Source organism: Mastigoproctus giganteus, chromosome 10 (genome assembly GCF_048544385.1).
Source record: "Mastigoproctus giganteus isolate SK-2022 chromosome 10, ASM4854438v1, whole genome shotgun sequence".
Classification (NCBI taxonomy): Eukaryota; Metazoa; Arthropoda; class Arachnida; order Uropygi; family Thelyphonidae; genus Mastigoproctus; species Mastigoproctus giganteus.
In genome coordinates, this window is record NC_143584.1 from 41,749,692 (window position 1) to 41,771,780 (window position 22,089).

Consider the following 22,089-nt stretch of genomic DNA (forward strand, 5'->3'; position numbering starts at 1 on the left):
CGGTAACAGGTAAGGTCCGATGAGGTGATCTCCCATAATACCGGCCCATACATTGACCGAAAATCGAATCTGTGCTGCACGACGTCGTATTGCATGCGGGTTCTCGACCGCCCAGATATGGTCGTTATGTGTGTTGAAAATTCCTTCCCTTGTGAAGGATGCCTCATCGGAAAACAACACTTCAGCAGGAAAAAGGGGATTTGTAGCACATTTTCCAAGGTACCACTGTGCGAAAGCAATACGAGTTGCATAATCCTCCGGTTGCTGTGTCTGGACACGCTGCCTGGAGTATTCCAGAATGTTCAGATGTCCATGCGTCGGAGATGTGAGGCGTGCATTGTAGCCCGTGGAAGAAACTTCGAACACTTACTTTAATCCATGTACCTTTTGCTTCTTTTCATGTATTATTAAAACGATTTCTCACTTACGGTCTCTTTTCTTTATGGTGCTTCTGTGTACAACACCGCTTCAGGAAAGCATTTCCGACCCCACATTGCTATATGATTTCGAGTTGTCAGGATGTACCCTACCCCTCTTAGAAGTTCTGAAACGTTTAACTGAAACACCCTGTATATTGCAATATAATATTAGTATTAGTAATGGCAAATCATGCAAGAAAGCAAGCTTAAATAGCATCAGACAAAAAAAAAAAAAAAAAACCAATAGTTCACCCATTTGTATCCTCCAAGTTTTGTCTAGTTTTTCTTTGAATTTATTCAACCCATCCACGTCCAAAACAACAGGTGGAAGTCTGTTACAACAATTAACCACCAGCTGGCTGAAGGCAAACTTCCACACATCTATCCTACAACCATCCTTCCTCGACTAACTTGAATTTATGTCCCCTCATTTGTGTAGTCTCAGCAAGTGGACTAGCATTAGCATTAGCATTAGTAGAGGCATTTGATGCAAGAAAGCAAGCTTATGCAGCATCAGCCAAAAAAAAAAAAGAAAAAAAAAAAAACCCACTTACACTTCACCCCTCTGTTCGTTCAAAATACCTGTCCAGCTGAGCCTTAAACTTATTTAGGCTATCAACCTCCACCACAAGGGATGGAAGTCTGTTCCACCAACCAACAATCCGCTGGCTAAAGGCAAATTTCCGCACGTCTATCCTACATCTGTCTTTCCTCAATTTGAATTTATGCCCTCTCAGGTGATTTTTCTGAGCTTGAGGAAGAATCCCATCAGCATTGAGCATGCTTAAACCATTCAAGGCTTTATACACCTCTATCAGATCACCTCGCTGGTGCCTAGTCTCCAGACACTGTAATTTGCAAAACTTAAGCCTTTCTTCGTAAGAGCACCCCTTTGTTCCATTCACTAATCTTGTTGCCCTTCTCTGTACTCGTTCCAGCAGCGCTACATCCTTCTTGAAATGAGGCCTCCAGACCTGTATACAGTACTCTAGGTGTGGCCTGACCATTGCCTTATACAATGGAATAATCACCTCCTTATCCCTGCTGGAAAAATTCCTGTATATCATTGACAATACTCCATGAGCTACTCCTGCAGCCCGTCTGCACTGCTCAGAGAACTTCATATCTGCCTGCACAACCACCCCCGAGTACCTTTCATTCTCTACCACTGTCAGTGTAGTACCACAGAGTTGATACGTTGCTCTGGGGTTGCTGTTTTCCATGTGAAGTACACATGGGAAACAGCAACCCCAGTACTTTAAAAAGTAAAAAGTACAAATGTAAAAAGTACTTTACATTTGTCAATGTTAAACTTCATTTGCCACCTCTCAGCCCATCTGCTCAACCTTTCCAGATCCCGTTGCAGCAGCATAGTGTCAGTAGTATCCTTGACAACCCTGCCTACCTTTGTATTGTCTGCAAACTTCGACATTAAGCTTGATATACCATCATAAATATCATTTATGAATACAGAAAACAATATTGGACCCAACACTGAGCCCTGAGGGACTCCACTAATAACATTAGTCCATGACGAGCAGTGTCCATTGATTACCACTCTCTGTCTTCTCCCCCTCAGCCACCCCTTTATCCACAGCAGCAATTTGCCTCCAATGTCACACTGCTCCAATTTGTGCAGCAGTCTTCCATGTGTAACAGTATCAAAAGCCTTTCTAAGATCCAAGTATATAATATCAAAGTTATTCCCTGCATCCAGTTCTTTTGTGACTGCATCATAGTATCCAATCAAATTGGTCAGGCAAGACTTCCCCTTAACAAAACCATGCTGTGTCCGAGCTATAACTGAAGTCTTGTCTAAATGATCCTGCAGTACTTCTTTAACTAGTGCCTCCATTAATTTACCTGGAACAGAAGTTAAACTCACAGCTATAATTACTTGTGTCAGCCTTTGATCCTCCTTTGTGAATTGGGGTCACATTTGCACATTTCCAGTCCATGGGTACCTCACCTGAGTCCAAGGAAGCTCTCATAATTATGGCTAAGGGTTTGCTTACTTCCTTTGCTGCCTCCTTTAATAGAACTGGATAGATCCCATCCACCCCGGGTGCCTTTCTTGTGTTTATCTTCAACAGTTTCTGCTCCACTTTACTCCCAGTTATTTCAAGATTCTGTAGCTTACTGCTAGAGTTCAATACACCTCTGGCATTCCCCTTGCTGAATAACTCCTCATGTGTGAATGTCGATGCAAAATATTCATTTAGTTTGTTAGCTACCTGAGCAGGATCATCAACAGTTGACCCATCAATATCAAGTGGACTAATCTGATTCATCCCCTTCCTTCTAGAGTTTACATAAGTAAAGAACTCTTTGCTGTTTTTCTTTGCATCCCTTGCCAAGGATTTCTCGTAATCTGCCTTCGCCTGCCTAACCTCCTTTGTAACTTGGTTGCATATCAACTTGTATCTATCATAGGCTTCTGTGTCATGTGTTTATTTGTAAGTATCCCATGCATTTTTCTTCTCTGCCATATGCCTCATTAGTTCATCTGACATCCATTTTGGCCTAAACCTTGAACAATATTTCTTAGTTGGTATGTAAAGCCTAGTAGCTTCCAAGATAAGTTCTTTGAATGCTTCCCATTTTGAATTTGCTGTTGGTAACATCATCAGTTGGTCCCACTGTATAGAATTTAAATACTGTCTCAGTCCATTGTAGTCGCCTTTACGGAAGCAATAACCCTTCCCTTTACCCCTAATGGTAGTTACCTCTTTGAGTAAATCGCACTTCAGCACACTGTGATCACTGCCACCTAGTGGTTCATTTATCTGCAGATTCTTAATGCATGAAGAATCACTGCTGATAATTAAATCAAGAGTATTACTCCCTCTAGTTTCCTCTCGAACATGCTGATGTAGAAAACAATCATCCAATAAATCCACAAAAGCCCTGCTAGTGCGTGAGTAACCAGCCCCCAAATTCCAGTCAATGGGAAATTAAAATCTCCCATTATAAGACTCTCTGATTTACTGGCCCATTCTATTTCCCTGTACAGTTCCTTATTATACTCATCAGAGTCATTAGGCCTATAGCACACTCCTACTCTCAATTTTGATCTCCCAATGCTTATGTCACACCAAACTGACTCAACACTGCACTGTCCAGCGATGTCGACTGGCTTCACTTCCTTGGTTTTTATGTGTTTCTTAACTAATAGCATAACCCCCCCCCCTTCCTATCCTGTCTATCCTTTCTGTAGACGTTGTACTCCCCAAATTGCAGTTCTGCATCCCTTATATCTGTGTGACACCACGTCTCTGATATCCCAACAATATCTGCCTTTGATGTTTTGAGCAATACCTCAAATTCATCAAATTTATTTACTAAACTCCTAGCATTGGTGTACACACAAGTATACCTGCACCTGTTTCTATTCTTAGCTACCTTAAAACAACCCATGTGTTTACTTGTACCGCAATGGCTCCCTGCAGTCTCTGAAATACCATGCATCTTGTTTTTCAGGCTTCTGCTCATTCTAATAGAAGCTGTGCAAGAATCTCTTTCACCTCTGCCAGTGGCTACTGTCAATCTATTGGTCTTTGTCTCCCCCCAAGCTAGCAGTTTTCCGACCCACCTAACACTGCCTCGATAGCATCAGCAAATATTCTTGCACCCTTTCTATTTAAGTGTATCCCATCCCTGTAGAAGCAATCTCTCCTGTTAACAAGTACAGTCCAGGCTGAAAAAAATTCTACCCCTTGAGCCTTGCACAATCTTTCCAGGGCCGAATTGATCGACAAGGCGCTCATCATATACTCCCTCCTATCATGTCTGGGCAGAATTGCAGACACTTTCAAATTCAACCCTAATTCTCGGCTTTTGTTCAGCAGCGACCTGTACTTGTTAAGTAATTCTGCCGGTCTCCTACTCTTAATATTATTAGTGCCAATGTGTACAACTATATCACCTTTTGTGCCCTTAAAAGATGATATTCGCTGTACAACGTCATCAACCTTTGCCCCTGGCAGACATACCCTGGTCCTGTTCCACCTATCTTTTTTACGAAGACTACTATTAACATTCAGCATACTCAAATTATTCAAGGCTCTTAAACACCTCAATCAGATTTCTCTGCAGGTGCCTAGTCTTGAGACACTGCAATTTGCAGAAATGAAGCCTTTCTAGGCAAGAGCACCCTTTTATTCCTTTAACCAATCTGGTTATCCTTCTCAGCTCCCATTCCAGCAGATCTACATCTTTCCTAAAGTGAGGCCTCCAAATCTGTATACAGTACTTAACATAAGGCCTAACCATGGCCTTATACAAAGGAATAATCATCTCCTTATCCCTGCTAGCAAAGTTTCTGTATAACACTGACAAATCCCCACGAGCTGTCCTGATGGCATGTCTGCACTGCTCAGATAGTTTTTTATTCTTCACTACCCTGAGTGCAGTATACACAGTAAGTTAATGTGCAGTTACTGCTACCCATGTGCAATGTTATATTTCAACTGGCATTTCTCAGCCCAATGATTCAGTTTTGCTAGACCTTGTTGCAGTAGCCCATACTGATGATTGTCAATGATCACCCTGCCAACGTATTATCTGCAAGCTTAGACATTAATATACCTTCCACAATATCACTGATAAATATTGAAAACAACAATGGACCCAGAACTGAACCCTGGGAATTCTACTAATAATATTAGTCCATGAAGAGCAGTGCCCATTGATAACCACTTTCTGTCTTCTTTCACTTAACCATCCCTTTATCCATAGCAGTATCTTGCCTTTAATGCTACATTGCATTGCTCCAGTTTGTACAACAGTTTTTTTTATGTGCAATAGCTACACAAGCCTCCTGAAATCCAAGTATATGATGTCAAAATTATTTTTTTTTTTTACATCCAGTTCCTTGGTCACTGCATCATAGTAACCTATCAGATTGGTTATTCAAGACTGCCCCTTCAAAAATCCATGCTGTGATTGCAGTATAATTGCAATGCCTGTTCAAATGGTCCTTAACTACCTCTTTAACCAGTGATTCCATTATTTTCTATGGAACTGACATTAAACTAACAGGTCTGTAATTACTCATGTTGCCTTTTGATCCCCCTTAATGAATTAGGGATATATTTGCACATCTCCACTCCATAAGGACCCCGCCCAGCCTGAATCCAAAGATGCGCTCAGATTCCATCCTCACAGGTGACTTTTCTCTATCGATCCTCAACAATTTCTCCTCAACTTTCCTATCAATTATCACAAAGCCATTTAACTCCTTGTTAGAGTTTGATAAACTTCTGGCATCCCCTTCCTTAAAGAATTCTTCATGTGTGAATGCAGATGCAAAATACTCATTCAGTTTGTCTGCAAGGTCATCAACAGTTAACCCATAGACATCAAGTGGCCCAATGTGATTCAACCCCTTCCTTCTACTGTTAATATTAGAACTGGAAGTCTTTGCTGTTTTTCTTTGCATTATTTGCCAGAGACTTCTCATAATCTGCCTTAGCTTGACAAATCTCCTTTGTGACTTGATTACACACTAATTTATATTGACCATAGGCTTCTGCATCTCTGATAATTTATATGCATCCCATGCCCTTTTCTTCTCTATCACGTGTCTCAATAGTTCATCTGACATCCATTTAGGTCCATTAAGCCTTGAATAGTATTTCTTTGTTGGTACGAAAAGCAGGCATCAATAGCATCAGCAAATATTCTCGCACCCCCTCCTATTCAAGTGTATCTCATCCCCGTAAAAAAAAAAGTATCTCCTGTTAACAAGCACAGACCACGCTGAGTATAATTCTATAATTCTACACCACGAGCCTTGCACATTCTCTTCTGGGCTGAACTGACTGACAAGGCTCTCAAACATATACTCCCTCTTATTGTCTGGGAAGAATTGTAGACACTTTCAAATTCAATCCTATCTTGCAACTTTTTGCCAACACTGCCTTATACTTGTTAAGTAAGTCCTCAGATCTCCAATATCATTAGAGCCAACATATACAACAATATCACCTTTTGTGCCTTTAAAAGCTGATATCCGCTCTACATTGTCATCGATTTTTGCTCCTGGCAGACATACCCTATTCCACCTATCCTTCTTGGATAACATATTTCCCATTTCTGTGACAACAGAGTCACCGACAATAACTAGCTCCTGTGGGACCAGTGCATACTATTTTGAGGATTGCTGCTGTGTTGCCTGATTCTGAACATCCCTATTTATCTGACAATAAATAGGGATGTTCAGAAATATTACATTTATTTAATAGTGCACACAAGGTTAAAGAGTAAATAGTTTCCATTACGATTTCAGTCTAAAGAACAAAATGGTACTGTTATTTGATAATTGCTTTCAAGGGCTTAAAAGATTGCAACAGCTGAAAAACTGTAAGAAATAGAAACTGCAAACGAGGAACCTGAAATAGAGAAAGGCAACCTGTATGCTAAAACAGCATTTGTAAAATATTTTTACTTAAGCCTGACTCATACTTTACTACTAATAATCACACATCATTCAGACATATAGCGTAGAGAGTGATTCAAAATTTCACAACCCAAAATGAGAGCTGATTTTTTTCATTTTGATGACCACATGCAATTTTTACAAAGTCATATTGCAGCAATAGTGTGTACCTCTATGCAGAATGGCGACTTTTAGGCCACACTTACACAAACTCATCCATGCTGGTGTGTTCCAGATGTGTGTTTATAGTCGAATAATCCAGTGTGTCTATAAATTACTCACCTGATCATGAAGCTCAATTAAAATTTTATTGTAATAGTTATTGTAAAACAGTTTGCTGAACTTAAAAAACCAACTCAAACGATTTCTTATCACACACTGCACATCAAATAAACCTCCACATGGGCACCTTGGTAGCATGTAGAATGTCAAGACAGCAGCCAATTTCTTTCCAAGTGTTTTGAAGCACCTCTTGAAAAATGGAGGTCACTGCCTGTTCAATCTGGTCTTTTAAATCTGTGACACTGTTACCTTTTTTTTTTTTTTTTTTTTTTTTGCATGTACCATCTCCTTTACATAGCCCATACAAAGAAAATTCACAGATGTGATATCCGGGAAACAAGAAGGCCACAAGTGGGACCATCCTGGCTGATCCATCAGTTATGAAAGTTTTCACCGAGGAAATCACGCACATGCATGCTCCAGTGGTGGTGGTGGTGGTGGTGGTGGTGCCTCATCTTGCTCAAAGAACACATGTGGCTACATATCTTCCAGTCAAAGTGAAGCAAATTCGAGCATATCTAGGTAATTCCTGGATTTCACAATGTTTTTTATACAAGAAAAATAGCCCAATCACTTGGCTGAAGGACAGTGCATATCACACGTTTACTTGGGACTATCATGCTCATGTTCATAAACTGAGCGGGAATTTTCAGATCCTCATAAGCAACAATTTTGTCTGTTAACCCTAACACACAGGTGAAATTTTGCTTCATCACTGAAAACGACATTTTCCAGAAAGTGCTTATCTTTGTCTAAATGGCTGAGAATGTGAACAGTGAATTCCTCTCATTTTTGTTTTTTGTGAGGCTTAATTTCCTGAATGACTTGCATTTTTTAAGCATAAAGTTTCAATCTCTTGCAAACCATTCTGTGCAATGTCGCTCCTGGAACCTGCAGCTGCAGGCTTGCCCAGAAGATATATTTTATAGAACTTCAGGTAAACACTTCCTGAATTTCTGAAATTTTATCTGCAGATACACTAGGTCTACCTGTTCCTTTCTGGTGCAGCACACTGCCAGTTTCTTGAAACTGTTTCAACCATCATCTCATCGATTGTTCTGTAGGTGGGTCATTCTGGAATTCCTGTTGAAAATGTCTCTTTACAGTCACTGGAGATTTGGTATCCCACAGCATGCACACTGCTTTCCCCTGTACAGTTGCCATTTTAATGCTGTACTGTTACAATGCTTGCTGGGATCAAGGCTGCCAACTGCATTAAAAAAAAATTTCTCATGCAGTTGGCAGCCTTTTAAAACACCTATTATGAGTATTATGTATGTGCATTATTGTTGTTGGTTTCATTCCTTTATTGATCTAAATGAAAATTTCTACCTTTTGTCATTGACTTTTGGCCCTGGCATACTCTATTCCACCTACCCTTCTTGCATGACATATTTCCCATTTCTGTGAAAATAGAGTCACCGACAATAACTAGCTCCTGTGGGAGCAGTGCATACTGTCTTGAAGATTGCTGTTGTGTTGCCTGATGCACAAGAGTGAGCTCTGGCATTGAGTTGGGCAGCTGAGAGCTTGATGGGCCCTGCATTTTAATTCCTTCAAGGGCATCTACCTGACTTTTCAAACTCTCATATATGCCCATTGAGTTCCACTTGAGGGTTTTCACCAATACTGAAAACAGTTATGAAAATTCTCACATCTTTCTTGAAAAACCTTATATCTTCAAAAATCAGGAGTGTGATGTGCCTTTTCACACTGCTGAGTGGTTGGACTTCTCTTCTTTGATGAAGTTGATGGAAATGAATACTTGAATTTAATAATACCAGGTTATCACAATACTCAATAATGGCAAATATTATTGTTGATTTTAGCAAGATGGGTGTCTTGTCACACATCAACGAAACGGTGGCATTGCTGAGAGACGTTTTCAAATATTTATTATAATTTATTTGAGTGCATAATCTAATTGTAAAAGAATTAATAAATTTTAATTATTGATACTTGGGTTGTTCAAATTTTGATTCACCCTGTAGAAAAAGAAGCATTTTCCACAGCAAAGACAATTTTCTTTTCTTTTTTTTTTTTTGGTTCATAACATTAGTGTGAAAACATGCAAAAAAAACAGATGCCATACAGCATTAATATTAGCATTTACCTCACGGGTCAATGTTTCCAGTCTCTTTGATGTTTCTTCATATTTATTAGCAGACAAATCAGAATAGTGAACTACAGTTCTGATAAGCAGTGTCTTTGAGCTGAAAAATCAGTACAATATTGAAATTCAATTTAAATATATAATTTTAAATATAAACATGATCATGCAGAAAAACTGTGTTTAATATATGAGGTTTAATCAATAAGTTCCTAAATTGTATTAAAGAAAAATTAAATTTGTCACTTACTGGATATTACGTGTCAATTGAAAGAGGTCTAGTGATTCTGCTATTGCTGAAATCATTGCTAGAGCCAAGGTTCTGTAATCTCCTTTGGCACCATGAATGCAGAACATATTCTGCCATTTTTCTTATCTCTTTGGATCACTGAAATGTCACAAAATCTTTGTACTTTTGTTGTGAAAACATCTTTGGCAGCACCTATTAAATTTTTCAGACTGAAGTAAAACCGATTGGTAACGAAAATGCAAGACGGAAATAATGTAAATGACGTCACTTTCTATATGATGCTAGCGCAGTCACTATGTTGATTCAGTAGAGTAAGTAGTAGGTGTGAGCATAAAATATTATATCTTCATAACTTCAGTTCAAGCTGTTCGATTTTAAAAATTTAAATGGTTTTGATTTGTGTGAAAGATATTTACACATAAAATAAAACATCTTTTGTGCATACAGGGTACACACAAGCCTTTTCTTTAAAGCAAAATGAGAAGAAAATTTCTGTCCAATGCTATTATTGGGCAGGAAATGTCATACATTAGGACTGGCATAATCAGTTAGTGGACAATCTGATTAACATGCATTAAGAATCTGCAGGTCAGGGCCTATGAGAGAGGGGGTGCAGGGAGTACATCGTACCTGGGCCCGGGGTCTAAAAGGGGGCCCAGGAGCTAAAGGATTAACTGTAACCTATATTACATAGCTTCCCAACAGGTGTGCCGCAGAAAGATTACTGGTGTGCTGCACGAGGTTAGGGACAGGGGCATATTTGGGTTGGGGGCATATATCCTCCCTTAACCAAAAATTCGAAAATAAAGAAAACACAGGAGGCATTTCGCTTCTCTATTTCCTCAAGGGGTTTTCAGTGTACAAAGAGCTAACTGAAAGACAATCTCCAGATAAACCAATGATTTTGTTCTGGGTGTAACTATTCCAATGCAGCTGCAATTGGACCCGATCTTGAAAGGGGATCGCTAAATTTAGAAGACAAATTTATTTCTAAGACAATTAACGAATTTCATTAATAAATGAGAATTTTTTTTTTTTTTTTTTAAATATCAGCACAGTGACTGGCCATCCGAGTATTGTTTTGACTGTGCCAAGCTTATAGAAATAGTAGCAAATAAAAGACAGTCGTGAAATATTCAGCAAAACCAGTGCCAAATATACATATACACAGTGTGTACATCACATGATTTTATTCTAGTGTTGAATTAATTTTACATTTTTTGTGTGTGTACGCTGTTGTCGCTGGGCAATATGTTTTATTTTACAATACATAAATTTGTCACATAACAGTCTAGCTATGGTCAGTGTTGCTGTTTTAATGCCTTAGATTTGTTTTTTTTTTTCCTTTTTTTTGTTTATCTGAAAAAAAAACTGCAAGGACTATGAATGAGTTATTACTATGAGACACATCTAAATTGTCGACGATCCTTTGATCTTCATATATGTTGATGACGTTCTCTGTAAGTGACTGATGCAGTGGGAGGAACCCTTCGTGTAATTAGCAATTATCTCGTGGTGTTCAGAGAGTACGATCACTCATGATGTTCAGTATGTTCGTGGTGTTCAGTACGATCGCTCATCGGTGAAGAGAGGATATTAGAGCTGGAAAAGGAATTAGAAAATGTGAATTGGAATATCATCGGTTTAGCTGAAACAAGAAGAAGAAATGAATCACTTATAAGTTTATCAAGTGGAAATCTGCTGTACACCAATGGAAACAGTGAAAGGAGTGAAGGTGGAGTTGGATTTCTGGTCCATAAAGATTTTAAAAACAACATTTTGGAATTCAAAAGTACATCACCAAGAGTGTCAAGACTAATATTCAAGATTTCTAAGAGGTACAAGCTAAAGATTATAATGGTTTATGCACCAACATCGAGCCATGATGATGAAGAGGTTGAAGAAATGTACACTGAAATTGAGAGTCTTCTAGATGAGCAGAAAACCCACTACACTATTATTATGGGAGACTTCAATGCTAAGGTTGGAAAAAGACAAAACAGCGCAGAAAGGGGAACTACAGGAAATTTTGGAATTGGTGAAAGAAATGAAAGAGGTGAAAGGCTTGTGGAATTTGCAGAATCTCAAGGACTGTCAGTAATGAACACTTTTTTCAAGAAAAGGGTGAACAGAAAGTGGACATGGAAGAGTCCAAATGGATTAACAACTAATGAAATCGACTTCATCCTCACTAACAGAAGATATATTGTGAATGATGTTACCGTCCTGAATAAGGTAAATGTTGGAAGTGATCACAGAATGGTAAGATGTACACTTGATATAGATGTAGGAAAGGAAAGGAAAAAACTGACTCGAGTAAATAATACAAAGGTCTTTGAAATAACAGAAGGAGGAGAAAAAGCAGTATGTACTGGAACTTAAGAACAAGTTTGAGCTTCTGCAGACTGTTCAGGACCAAGATATCGACGAGGAATATTACAACTTTCTGAAAGTGATAAAGCCCAAGAAACATATAGGGAAACAGAAATCCAAAGAAGAAAAAATTAGTCAAGAAACACTTGTCATGATGAACCAAAGACGACAAATGAAGAGCAAGAAAAACATTGACAGGGAGAAAATTGAGTATACTGAGTTATGCAAAGCCATTAGAAAGAGACTCAGAGAGGACATAAGAAGATTTAACACAAGAAAAGTAGAACAAGCATTAAGGGAAAAGAAAGGATTTAAATCAGCAGCCATGAGCAGTAATACAGAAAGACAAATGATACCGAAACTGAAGAATAGCGATGGTGTACTCATAAACAGCAGAGAAGGCATAATTCAAATAGCAGAAGACTACTATAGAGAATTATACAAGGAGCGAGGGAATGACACCAGCAGTGGGAACATGGATTGCAAAGTAGCAACACATACAACATACCCGATATTCTTCCTGATGAGGTAGAACATGCATTGAAGAAAATGAAGAATCGGAAAGCCCCGGGGGAAGATGAAGTTACTGTAGAGTTGTTAAAATTGGGAGGAAGAGACATAACACAAAAACTGGCAAGGCTCTTCACAAAGTGCATTAGAAAAGGTGTGATGCCTAAGCAGTGGAATAATGCAATCATAGTTTTGCTGCATAAGAAAGGAGATAAATCAGAAATTGGAAATTATAGACCAATTAGCTTGTTTTCCCATATCTACAAGTTGTTCACAAGGGTCATTACTAACAGATTAGAAAGAATACTTGATGAGAATCAACCGAAAGAGCAAGCTGGCTTTAGGACAGGATTCTCAACTATGGATCACCTTCACGTAATATCACAGCTAATGGAAAAAGCAAATGAATATAAAACACCATTATGCCTGGCATTTGTGGATTATGAAAAGGCATTTGACTCCATACAGCATAAAGCAATGATTCGGGCACTGGAAAGACAAGGCATAGATACTCCATATATTATGATTTTGAAGAAAATATATGAGAGTGCTACATCCTTTATTAGACTAGACAAAGACAGTAGCAAATTTAAAATCGAGAAAGGAGTTCGACAAGGAGACACAATATCTCCGAAGCTGTTTACTGCTGCCCTTGAGGAAGCTTTCAGAAGATTAGACTGGTCGCAGAAAGGAGTCAATGTGAACGGAGAGTACCTAAACTATTTACGATTTGCAGATGACGTTGTGGTCATAAGCCATGATCCCAAAGAATTAGAGGAAAATCTTAATCAGTTATGCACAGTTAGTAAGGATTTCGGACTAAAGATGAATATGGCTAAAACAAAAGTAATGATGAAAAAGTATGCCACGGAAAGGGAAATAATGATTGAAGGAGCAGTAATTGAAAAGGTGGAGTCATATACTTATCTGGGACAAGTTATTAGCTGTAATAATGATAAATGGCTGGAAGTCAAGAGAAGAATAAATTTTGGATGGATAGCATTCAGGAAATATAGTCACATACTGAAGAGCAATATCCCAGTTTGTCTGAAACGTAAAATAATGAATCAATGTATACTCCCCACCATGACTTATGGAAGTGAAACTTGGGCACTCACCAAAAGAATGGAAGAGAAGCTAAGAACTACACAGCGAAGAATGGAACGAATTATATTGGGAATCAGACTGTTAGATAAGAAGAGAAACACATGGATTAGGCAGCAAACTCAAGTAAAGGACATTCTTATCAAAACTAAAGAACTAAAATGGTCTTGGGCAGGACACATAGCTCGAAGACATGATGACAGATGGACTAAGAAAATAACAGAATGGTACCCAAGAGGAGCTAGAAGAAAACCTGGCGGAGATGGATAGATGAAATTCATGAATTTTTGGGTAGTACATGGATGGCCAGTGCTCAAAACAGAAGAAACTGGAAAGTTGCTGGAGAGGCCTTCATCCTGCAGTGGATTGAAAATGGCTGATGATGATGTTCAGATAGTGAATTAAACAATGACAAGGAAGAGTAAAACATCTACTTCAGTCGCCTCAAAATTAGCAGGTTTCAATCACACAAGTTGTTTGTCCAACATGTCACTCCAAAGCATGCAGTTTCATTAAATTTATGGGTTTGAGGTCATTTGCTATTTTCACAACAACAACATTCTATCCTTGTTATTGCTTTCTTTCTATACAGAAAACAAGACTGGACTTTGTCGCTTTTAATACATTTTACAACCGTTTTATATGTATCTGTTCTGTTTTCACTTGTGGTGGGAAAATTTGTTGCAAAGTTACTTTAAGGAGAATCAAGGGGACAGAGGGGGTATCTCTGTAGAGGCAACCCAACTTTGCTGGGGGGACTGTTAAGAGGCAGACACAGAATAAGGGTGGTTAGTACCACTGGGTGAAAAGTATGGAAGATTTCCAAAAGATGGTTGCCATCCCTGTGGTCATGGTCAGGAGGGGGGGGCACCTCCCCTCCTGACCATGAGTACACAACATACATTCCCAATTCTGCACACATTTACACACCTGTCAGTCATACATGCAAACAGGACATTTTAACATTTTTTTTTCTTCTGATGTTTATTCATATAGAACAATAGCTTTACCAGCATTTACCCACCTTCCACTTACATTCATTCCTTCTTTCATACAGACAGCACTCTGAATACAAACAGCACACAATGCATGCGCATACACACTTTTTTTATTATTATTATTACATACCATGGGTCATTCATCTGGCCATCGCATAGATAACAGACCCGACTGACCCATCCATACTACATTCACATGGCATGGCCTGCAGATGGCCTGGATGTATATTACAACATATATTTTGACGTATTTGATGTAAAGGTTACTATAGCAGTCTCAGATGGTTTCTAATTTTTCTCTGCGATGGGAGCAACTGATGAAGTTACCAATGGCAAATTTTAAATGAGAAGCATTCATGGATGTAATTTTAGAAGCCACTAGGTTTTTTATACTAATTAAGAGATATTGTTCAAGACTTGAACCTAAATCAATGTCAGATGTAATGACGAGACCCATGAGGAAAAGAATCATGGGATACATATAAATTATCGGGTGATAAAGAAGACTATGGTAGATATAAACTAGTCGGCAATCAAGTCACAAAGGAGCATTAGCATTAGTAGAGGCATTTGATGCAAGAAAGCAAGCTTATGCAGCATCAGCCAAAAAAAAAAATACAGTAAAAAAAATAAATAAAAAATAACCACTTCCACTTCACCCCTCTGTTCGTTCGAAATACCTGTCTAGCTGAGCCTTAAACTTATTTAGGCTATCAACTTCCGCGACAAGGGATGGAAGTCTGTTCCACCTACCAACCACCTGCTGGCTAAAGGCAAATTTCCGCACATCTATCCTACATCTGTCTTTCCTCAATTTGAACTTATGCCCTCTCAGGTGATTATTCTGAGCAAGAGGAAGAATCCCATCAGCATTGAGCATGCTCAAACCATTCAAGGCTTTGTACACCTCTATCAGATCACCTCACTGGTGCCTAGTCTCCAGACACTGTAATTCGCAAAACTTAAGCCTTTCTTCGTAAGAGCACCCCTTTGTTCCTTAGATAAACAAAGGCAGATTACAAGAAATCTCTGACAAAGAATGCAAAGTCTTCTTTATTTATTTATTTAAGTACCAGAAGAAAGGAAGGAGATGAATCAGATTGGTTTAACTGTGGATGAAGCTGCTCAACTTACTGACAAACAATAGGTATTTTGCATTTGCATTCGCAAATGCAGAATTTTTTAAGAATGGTGATGACAGAAGTGTGTAAAATTTTAAGATGGAGTGGATGATTTTGTGATAACTGAGAGGAAAGTGGAAAAGAAAAAGTGGAAAAAGTTGTTAGCTTAAATAAATTCAAGGAATAACTAGACAAACTACTGGAGGGAATGGATAGGTAAAATGGAAAGTGGTGTTTTTTTTTTTCCTGGCCGATGCTGTATAAGCTTGCTTTCTTGCATCATATGCCACTACTAATGCTAATAAGTGGGACAACTGATACTGCAGTACCAGAATGGATTTGTTAAGGGGTGGTCTTTTTTTTTTTGATCAATCTGATTGGATACTATGACAGAGTGACAAGACACTGGATGAAAAGAGTAATTTTTATATCATATACTTAGATTTCAGGAAGACTTTTCATACTATTGCACATATAAGACAGACTGCTGTACATATTGGAGTAATGCGACATTAAGAGAAAGTTATTGCTATGGATAAAGGAAAGGCTGAGTGGAAAACAAAGAGAGTGGTTATGCTCTTCGTGGACTAATGTTATTTGTCGAGTCCCCCTGGGTTCAGTGTTGGGTGCCTGAGGCTTATGCTGCACAAGCCAAAAAAAAATTCCCCAGTTACCCTGTGAGAGAGAGAGAGAGAGAGAGAGAGAGAGAGAGAGAGAGAGAGAGAGAGAGAGAGAGGAATCACCAAGAAAGAGAAGAATGATGATATCCAGCATTGGGCTTAATGTCTAAGTTTGCAGATGATACAAGGTTGGCAGGGCAGTTAATGATAGTAATCACGGTGTGCTGCTGTAACAAGATCTAAGAAAATTAGGTCGATGGTCTGAGAAATGGCAGTTGAAGTTTAACATTGACAAATGCAAGGTACTACATATGGATAGCAGTAATCCCAGTGGAACTTATCAACTTGTGTGGTACAACACTCAGGGTAGCAGAAAATGAAAAAGACCTAGGGGTTATTGTGCAGTCAGATATTAAATTCTCTGAGCAGCATAGATAGATGGCAGCTCATGCAGTTTTGTCAATGACATACAGAAACTTTGCTAGCAGGGATAAGGAGATGATTATCCCTTTGTACAAGGATATGGTTAGGCATCATCTAGAGTACTGTATACAGATCTGGCAGGCACTTTAGGAAGGATGTAGATTTGCTGGAATGGGTGCAGAGAAGAGCAACCAGACTGGTGAAGTGAACAAATGGGTGCTCCTATTGCTTCGGTTCTGCAAACTGCAGTGTTCGGAGACTAGGAACCTGTGGGGAAATCTGATTGAGGCATTTAAGGCTAGAATGGATTGTAAGCTAAACAATGATGGCATTCTTCCTTTTGCTGAGACTACTCACATGAGGGGGCAAAAATTGAAATTGAGGAAGGATGGTTGCAGGACAGATGTGTGGACATTTGCTTTTAGTCAGTGGGTGGTTTGAATAAATTCAAGGAATAACTAAACAAACTACTGGAGGATATGGATAGGTGTAATAGGAAGTGCTTTTATTTTTTTTTTGGCTGATTGATGCTACATGAGTTTGTTTTCTTGCTTCTGCCACCCACTACTACTAAAACTATTTTCTCTAGCTCTATAATATAGGTTTACAAATGCTAATACAAAAATATAGTTCCATTGTTAAGCTCATCACCAATTTCACTTCGGAACCCTCATTTTCAGAGACTTCTCTGACCAGAGGTCCCCAGGATTCTAACATTACTCTCAAGGTCACTCATATACTTGGCTTATCACCAAGCTTTGGATACAAACAATCGCTAGTTTTCTGATCTTCGAAAACTAATCGTTAACAGTTGTTACTATTATGGATCAATCCTCATCCTTGTTGCCATTTTGATTTCCATTGTTTGTAGTCCTTCTTCTGGATCAAGTTTTGCTCTACAGTAATGCCACTGAATTTTATGCATGACTTTCCACCAATTGATATCTAACAAGGAGTATTTTAATACCACACAAACAGACACTTAATATGGCCTCAGAGAAACTGATTGAATCTTGCAGGGAGATATCAGAAAGTTTCTTCAGTAAGCTATAGCTTGTGGTCGTATATACAGCATCACTACCTAAAATTCTTTAAATAATCCACTGATTTATCTTAGAACCAATCGATGATTATATATATCCATATATGGCAATTAGGTAATAAATCCAGTCAACTAATTGCCATACATGACAGAGAATTTTGACCTGGCACATCATATTCTGCAGGCCTCTCAAGAAGATGTGAGCTGTGTTCTCCATGATCACTGTGATCTGTATTTTGTTAAGGGCTGGCATAGCTTTTGGGAATGGTACAGTATGATGGACTGTTAGTATGAATACTAAACTATCAACAGCATTTATCCATTTGTATTTGATTAGGGTAAAAATAAACATTTGAAGTGTTCATTCATGAAAAAATTATACTTTTAATTTAGTGTGTGGACAAGAGTATCTATGCACCAGTGAGAGAATTTTCAGCTCCAGGAAACGATACGTTTTTGAAGAATTTTTGCCATTTTATTGACATATTAAATCATGCTCTATAAGTATCTTTATAGTCCTGGTCATGCTTGTTATTTTATTTCTAATTTTTCTAGAGATTTTGTAGGTTACTACAGTCAGTCCTCGTATAACACATGTTTACACTACGTGAATTCGATCACGCACGATTTATAAATAGGGGAACGATATCGTATATAACACAAACCGAATTCGCTTATGCACGATTCGCCTTTGTGTTTACAAGAAATGGCAGTCGGACCGGAATCACCCCAACTGAACGCAACACAATAGGAATGAAGAGAAGATTCTGAAAATGTATTTATGTTTTTTATATCAGTGAAGGGGAAACGCAGTTAACCATAATAATGTAAAATTACAGCTATCTCAAAAGCAATTAGATCGAGTTTACTACCAGTTTATAACAGATTCCACTAGCAGGAATGAAACTGGAAATTGTTTTTATTGTTTTATGGTAGTAACCCCCAGAAATGTGCTTTAGTAAAATGTGAGCTAGTGAGGTAGAGTTGTCTCTGCCTTTATGGTGTTGTTTATTCAGTTGCTACATGCGCACAGCTTTGTTTATGTGTATCAAGCATGACTCCTCATTTTGTAATTGTGCTTTATTCCCTAAATATGAGTAAAATACTTAAAAGGTGTGAAAAGGAAGCAATCTGGTGAAAAACACTACAGATTCAGAGAGAAGCAATATTGATAAACAGAGGTGGACTGGGTCAAAAATTCTTACATGGGGAAATTTGTAGTGGCCTCATACTAGCGTTTATGGCCAAAATCACACCGGCCTCCAAACCACCGTGGTTTCTTGGTAAGGCTTATGGCCAGTCCGCCTCTGTCAATACAGAAAAAATATGAAATTGTGAAACGCTTTGAGCGAAATGAAAGACCATGTGATATTGCACGTGCTACAGGCCTAAATGAGGCAACGCCGAGAATTACAAAGAATGCAGAGAAAATAAAAAACTTTTATAGCAGGAACAACTCAAAGTGCAATTAAAATCCATTAGATTAAGACACAAAGAATTGGAAGAGATGGAACGGTTGTCATCTGTTTGGATAGAAAATCAAACAAAAAACAAGTTTGCTTACGATAGAAGTAAAAGCATTAGCAATATTTTATTATGTAATAGTCGTAATAAAATACTTACGTAATTTTATTTCGATTATTTATTGTGTTGGTAATGTTTTGATTACAAATGTGTGTTCAATCTTGGGTCGTCAGCACCTAACCCTATTTTTCCCATAGGGCCTGTTGTTTATATTGCATTGCACGAGGGTTTCTAGGAACACAACTATTGTGCTATACGAGGACTGACTGTACTTAATATACGTGGAACTTTTGTATTATTTGAATTTTGCCACCATTGTTATAGTTATAGAGTGGTAGTTAGTGCAAGTTTAGCTTAAGTTACGACTCACTACTCGTATGACTATTTTATCAGTATTTTGGCATGAATATCGTAGCACATAACCAGTAGTGAAGAGGAATAGTAGGGTTTTAATTGTGATTAATAAGTAGCTCGTTGGGCATATATATTTTTGCATTTAACTAAGGATATACTAAGTTAACATTGTGATCATTATGATATAGTGTAACATATATCTCAAACTTGATAGTGTAAGGTATAATGTAAAACTAGTTAGCATAAGGTATAACGTAAAACTAGATAGTGTAATATGTATCACCGTTTAGGAATCTATTAGCTTAGTGTACTATTGTCATTTAATCAATCAAATTAATTAATCTTATTAATTTTCATTGTTAATCAATTAAATTGTATTTAAATGGATATCATGCCCCAGACAAGAGCAGCAAAGTAACAGGCACAAAGTAGCAGGAGTGCTGTGGTTCAAGGGAGAACCAAAGGGGGTGATTCTCCAACACATCACAGCCTAAAAAAAATGTGCAACTTCTACATAGAGTAGGTAGAAGCTATATATATAGAGTATGATGAAATTTGCCAAGTTTCAAATCTCTAACTTGAATATTTCTAGGTGAAGGTAGACACTTACTCACAGCCCCTCATTGTTATAGGCTGGATTCACTCATGGAAGGAAGATGATAAGTTTGATTATCTGTTTTCTATAATTTGGCAACAAGAAACAGTCACAATTAATCACAGGCAATGAATACAACTGTAAAACAAAATATTAACAGACAAATCACAGTTATAGGCTGGATTCACTAATGGAAGGGAAATGATAAATCTAATTATCTGTTTTCTTTAATTTGCAAGAAGCAGAAAAATATCAATATTAAACTTATTAATGAAGCAATGGATGCGGAAATATCCTATCAAGCAAGAAAATTCCATTTACTGTGGGAATAAGGTTCTCTTACCAGGGAATCTTATTGCTTTGGAAAGATATCAGACAATCTTCTACTAAATGGAAGAGGCAGTAAAGGCATCCAACTGGCATACATTCACAAAGACTTAAATACATTTACACATAGAAGTAACTGCACATCACTGCTATCTTTTTTCCATATTTCTCATTTTTCTTATTCAAGATGCAACAGTCAGGCAACTCACTGTAATAGGATTCACTTTGTTCTTTATTTATACTGTTACCTACGTACTAAATAATATTTCTACACTATCTGTATGATAGTTGCATTTTTAATATTGATCGTGCTTGAAAATATTATGATATCATATCACCATGCATTCAGAGTTCAACTCCAACTCATAGAACTAATTCAAGTCAGAAGGTAAGCCAACGTTCACAGGTAGTATCTTCTGTCTTCTTAACTTTCAACCAACATGTGGTACTAAATTACTGTATACAAGTTGAAGGTTAAGAAGAAAAGGATATGAGTTTAGACCCTTGTATTTGAGAGTCACCATTAAAATTAAAACAAATAATTAAAAAAAAAATAAAAATAAGTAAATGTACAGTTATTATATCCTAAATAACAAAAAAGAAGATATTGTTTTTGAGCATTAACTATCTTCCTTTTCAATTTTTTTTTGTGTTTCACAGAAACTTGAAAATGCTCACTGAAAATGATGGGATTTTCATTTTATTTTATCTTTATTACTGTATTTAAATACTCGATATATCATTAAAGGTCATGTGAAGTTATTCAAGAATAGCCAAGTCTGTACAAAACTCTTGTGCATTTAGAATTCATTATATATAATGTGATGTTCAAAGGTTAGCTGATGTGTGCTGCAGTTGTTTCGGGGCTGATCGAAGAAGGGAAATAGTTTTGTTGGAATTTGATGAAATAAAAAATTGAAGCATTTCAGAAATGCAAATAAACAATGGAAATAAAAGTAAATTTGTTTCATAATAAAAGTATAAACTTTAGAAAGAAATGGTATTATTGGAATTATGATCAGAGATTATATTAATGTAAAATGAATTGTTAATTGTAGCACTGATTTGTGTATTCTTTGTTTTGTTGGGAAAATGCTTACTATAGCAGTAGGGAATATACAGTTGATAATGGTCCGGTGCAGTTCACTGCTTGATCTTTTACAGGAAGTATGTAAGTGATGAAAGTGAAAGGTGGCTGTTGTTTTAACATTGCATAGAAATGTGGAAAACTAATCAAGCATTTGGAATAGCGAAGGAGATCGAGAGAATTTTGAAAGAAACATAAAATATATGGTATAGTAGTGAAATTTTTCTGAACTGCAGTTGTGTAATAAACCTAGTTGAAGTGTGGGGATTAAATTACTTAATCAGTAATTCCATCAGCAGTAGCAGAAAGACTGCAGGAAGAATTGGAGCTAGTGAACACAGAAGATCCAGTGGAAATGTAAATAATGATAGGTACACATTAAATAATAGGTACAATGAGAAATACACACAATTCTAGCAGAAAGTTTCAGATGAGATCAGATTTTCTTGTAAATTTTTATGCATTCTATATATGTATATATGTATAGTATCTCAGTTAACTGTCATTTGCT

At 37.6% G+C, this 22,089-nt stretch overlaps 1 protein-coding gene across 3 annotated transcripts in view; it reads right to left on the reverse strand.

Moving 5' to 3' along the window:
• LOC150078999 (uncharacterized protein KIAA2013 homolog) overlaps window positions 1-22,089 on the reverse strand; it is a 349,674-nt gene that overhangs the window by 113,669 nt on the left and 213,916 nt on the right. For all 3 annotated transcript variants that reach the window (XM_090382754.1, XM_090382753.1, XM_090382752.1), the window contains exon 10: window positions 9,254-9,353. In XM_090382754.1, the coding sequence (XP_090238880.1) occupies window positions 9,254-9,353 (100 nt within the window). The remainder of the gene's footprint in view (window positions 1-9,253; window positions 9,354-22,089) is intronic.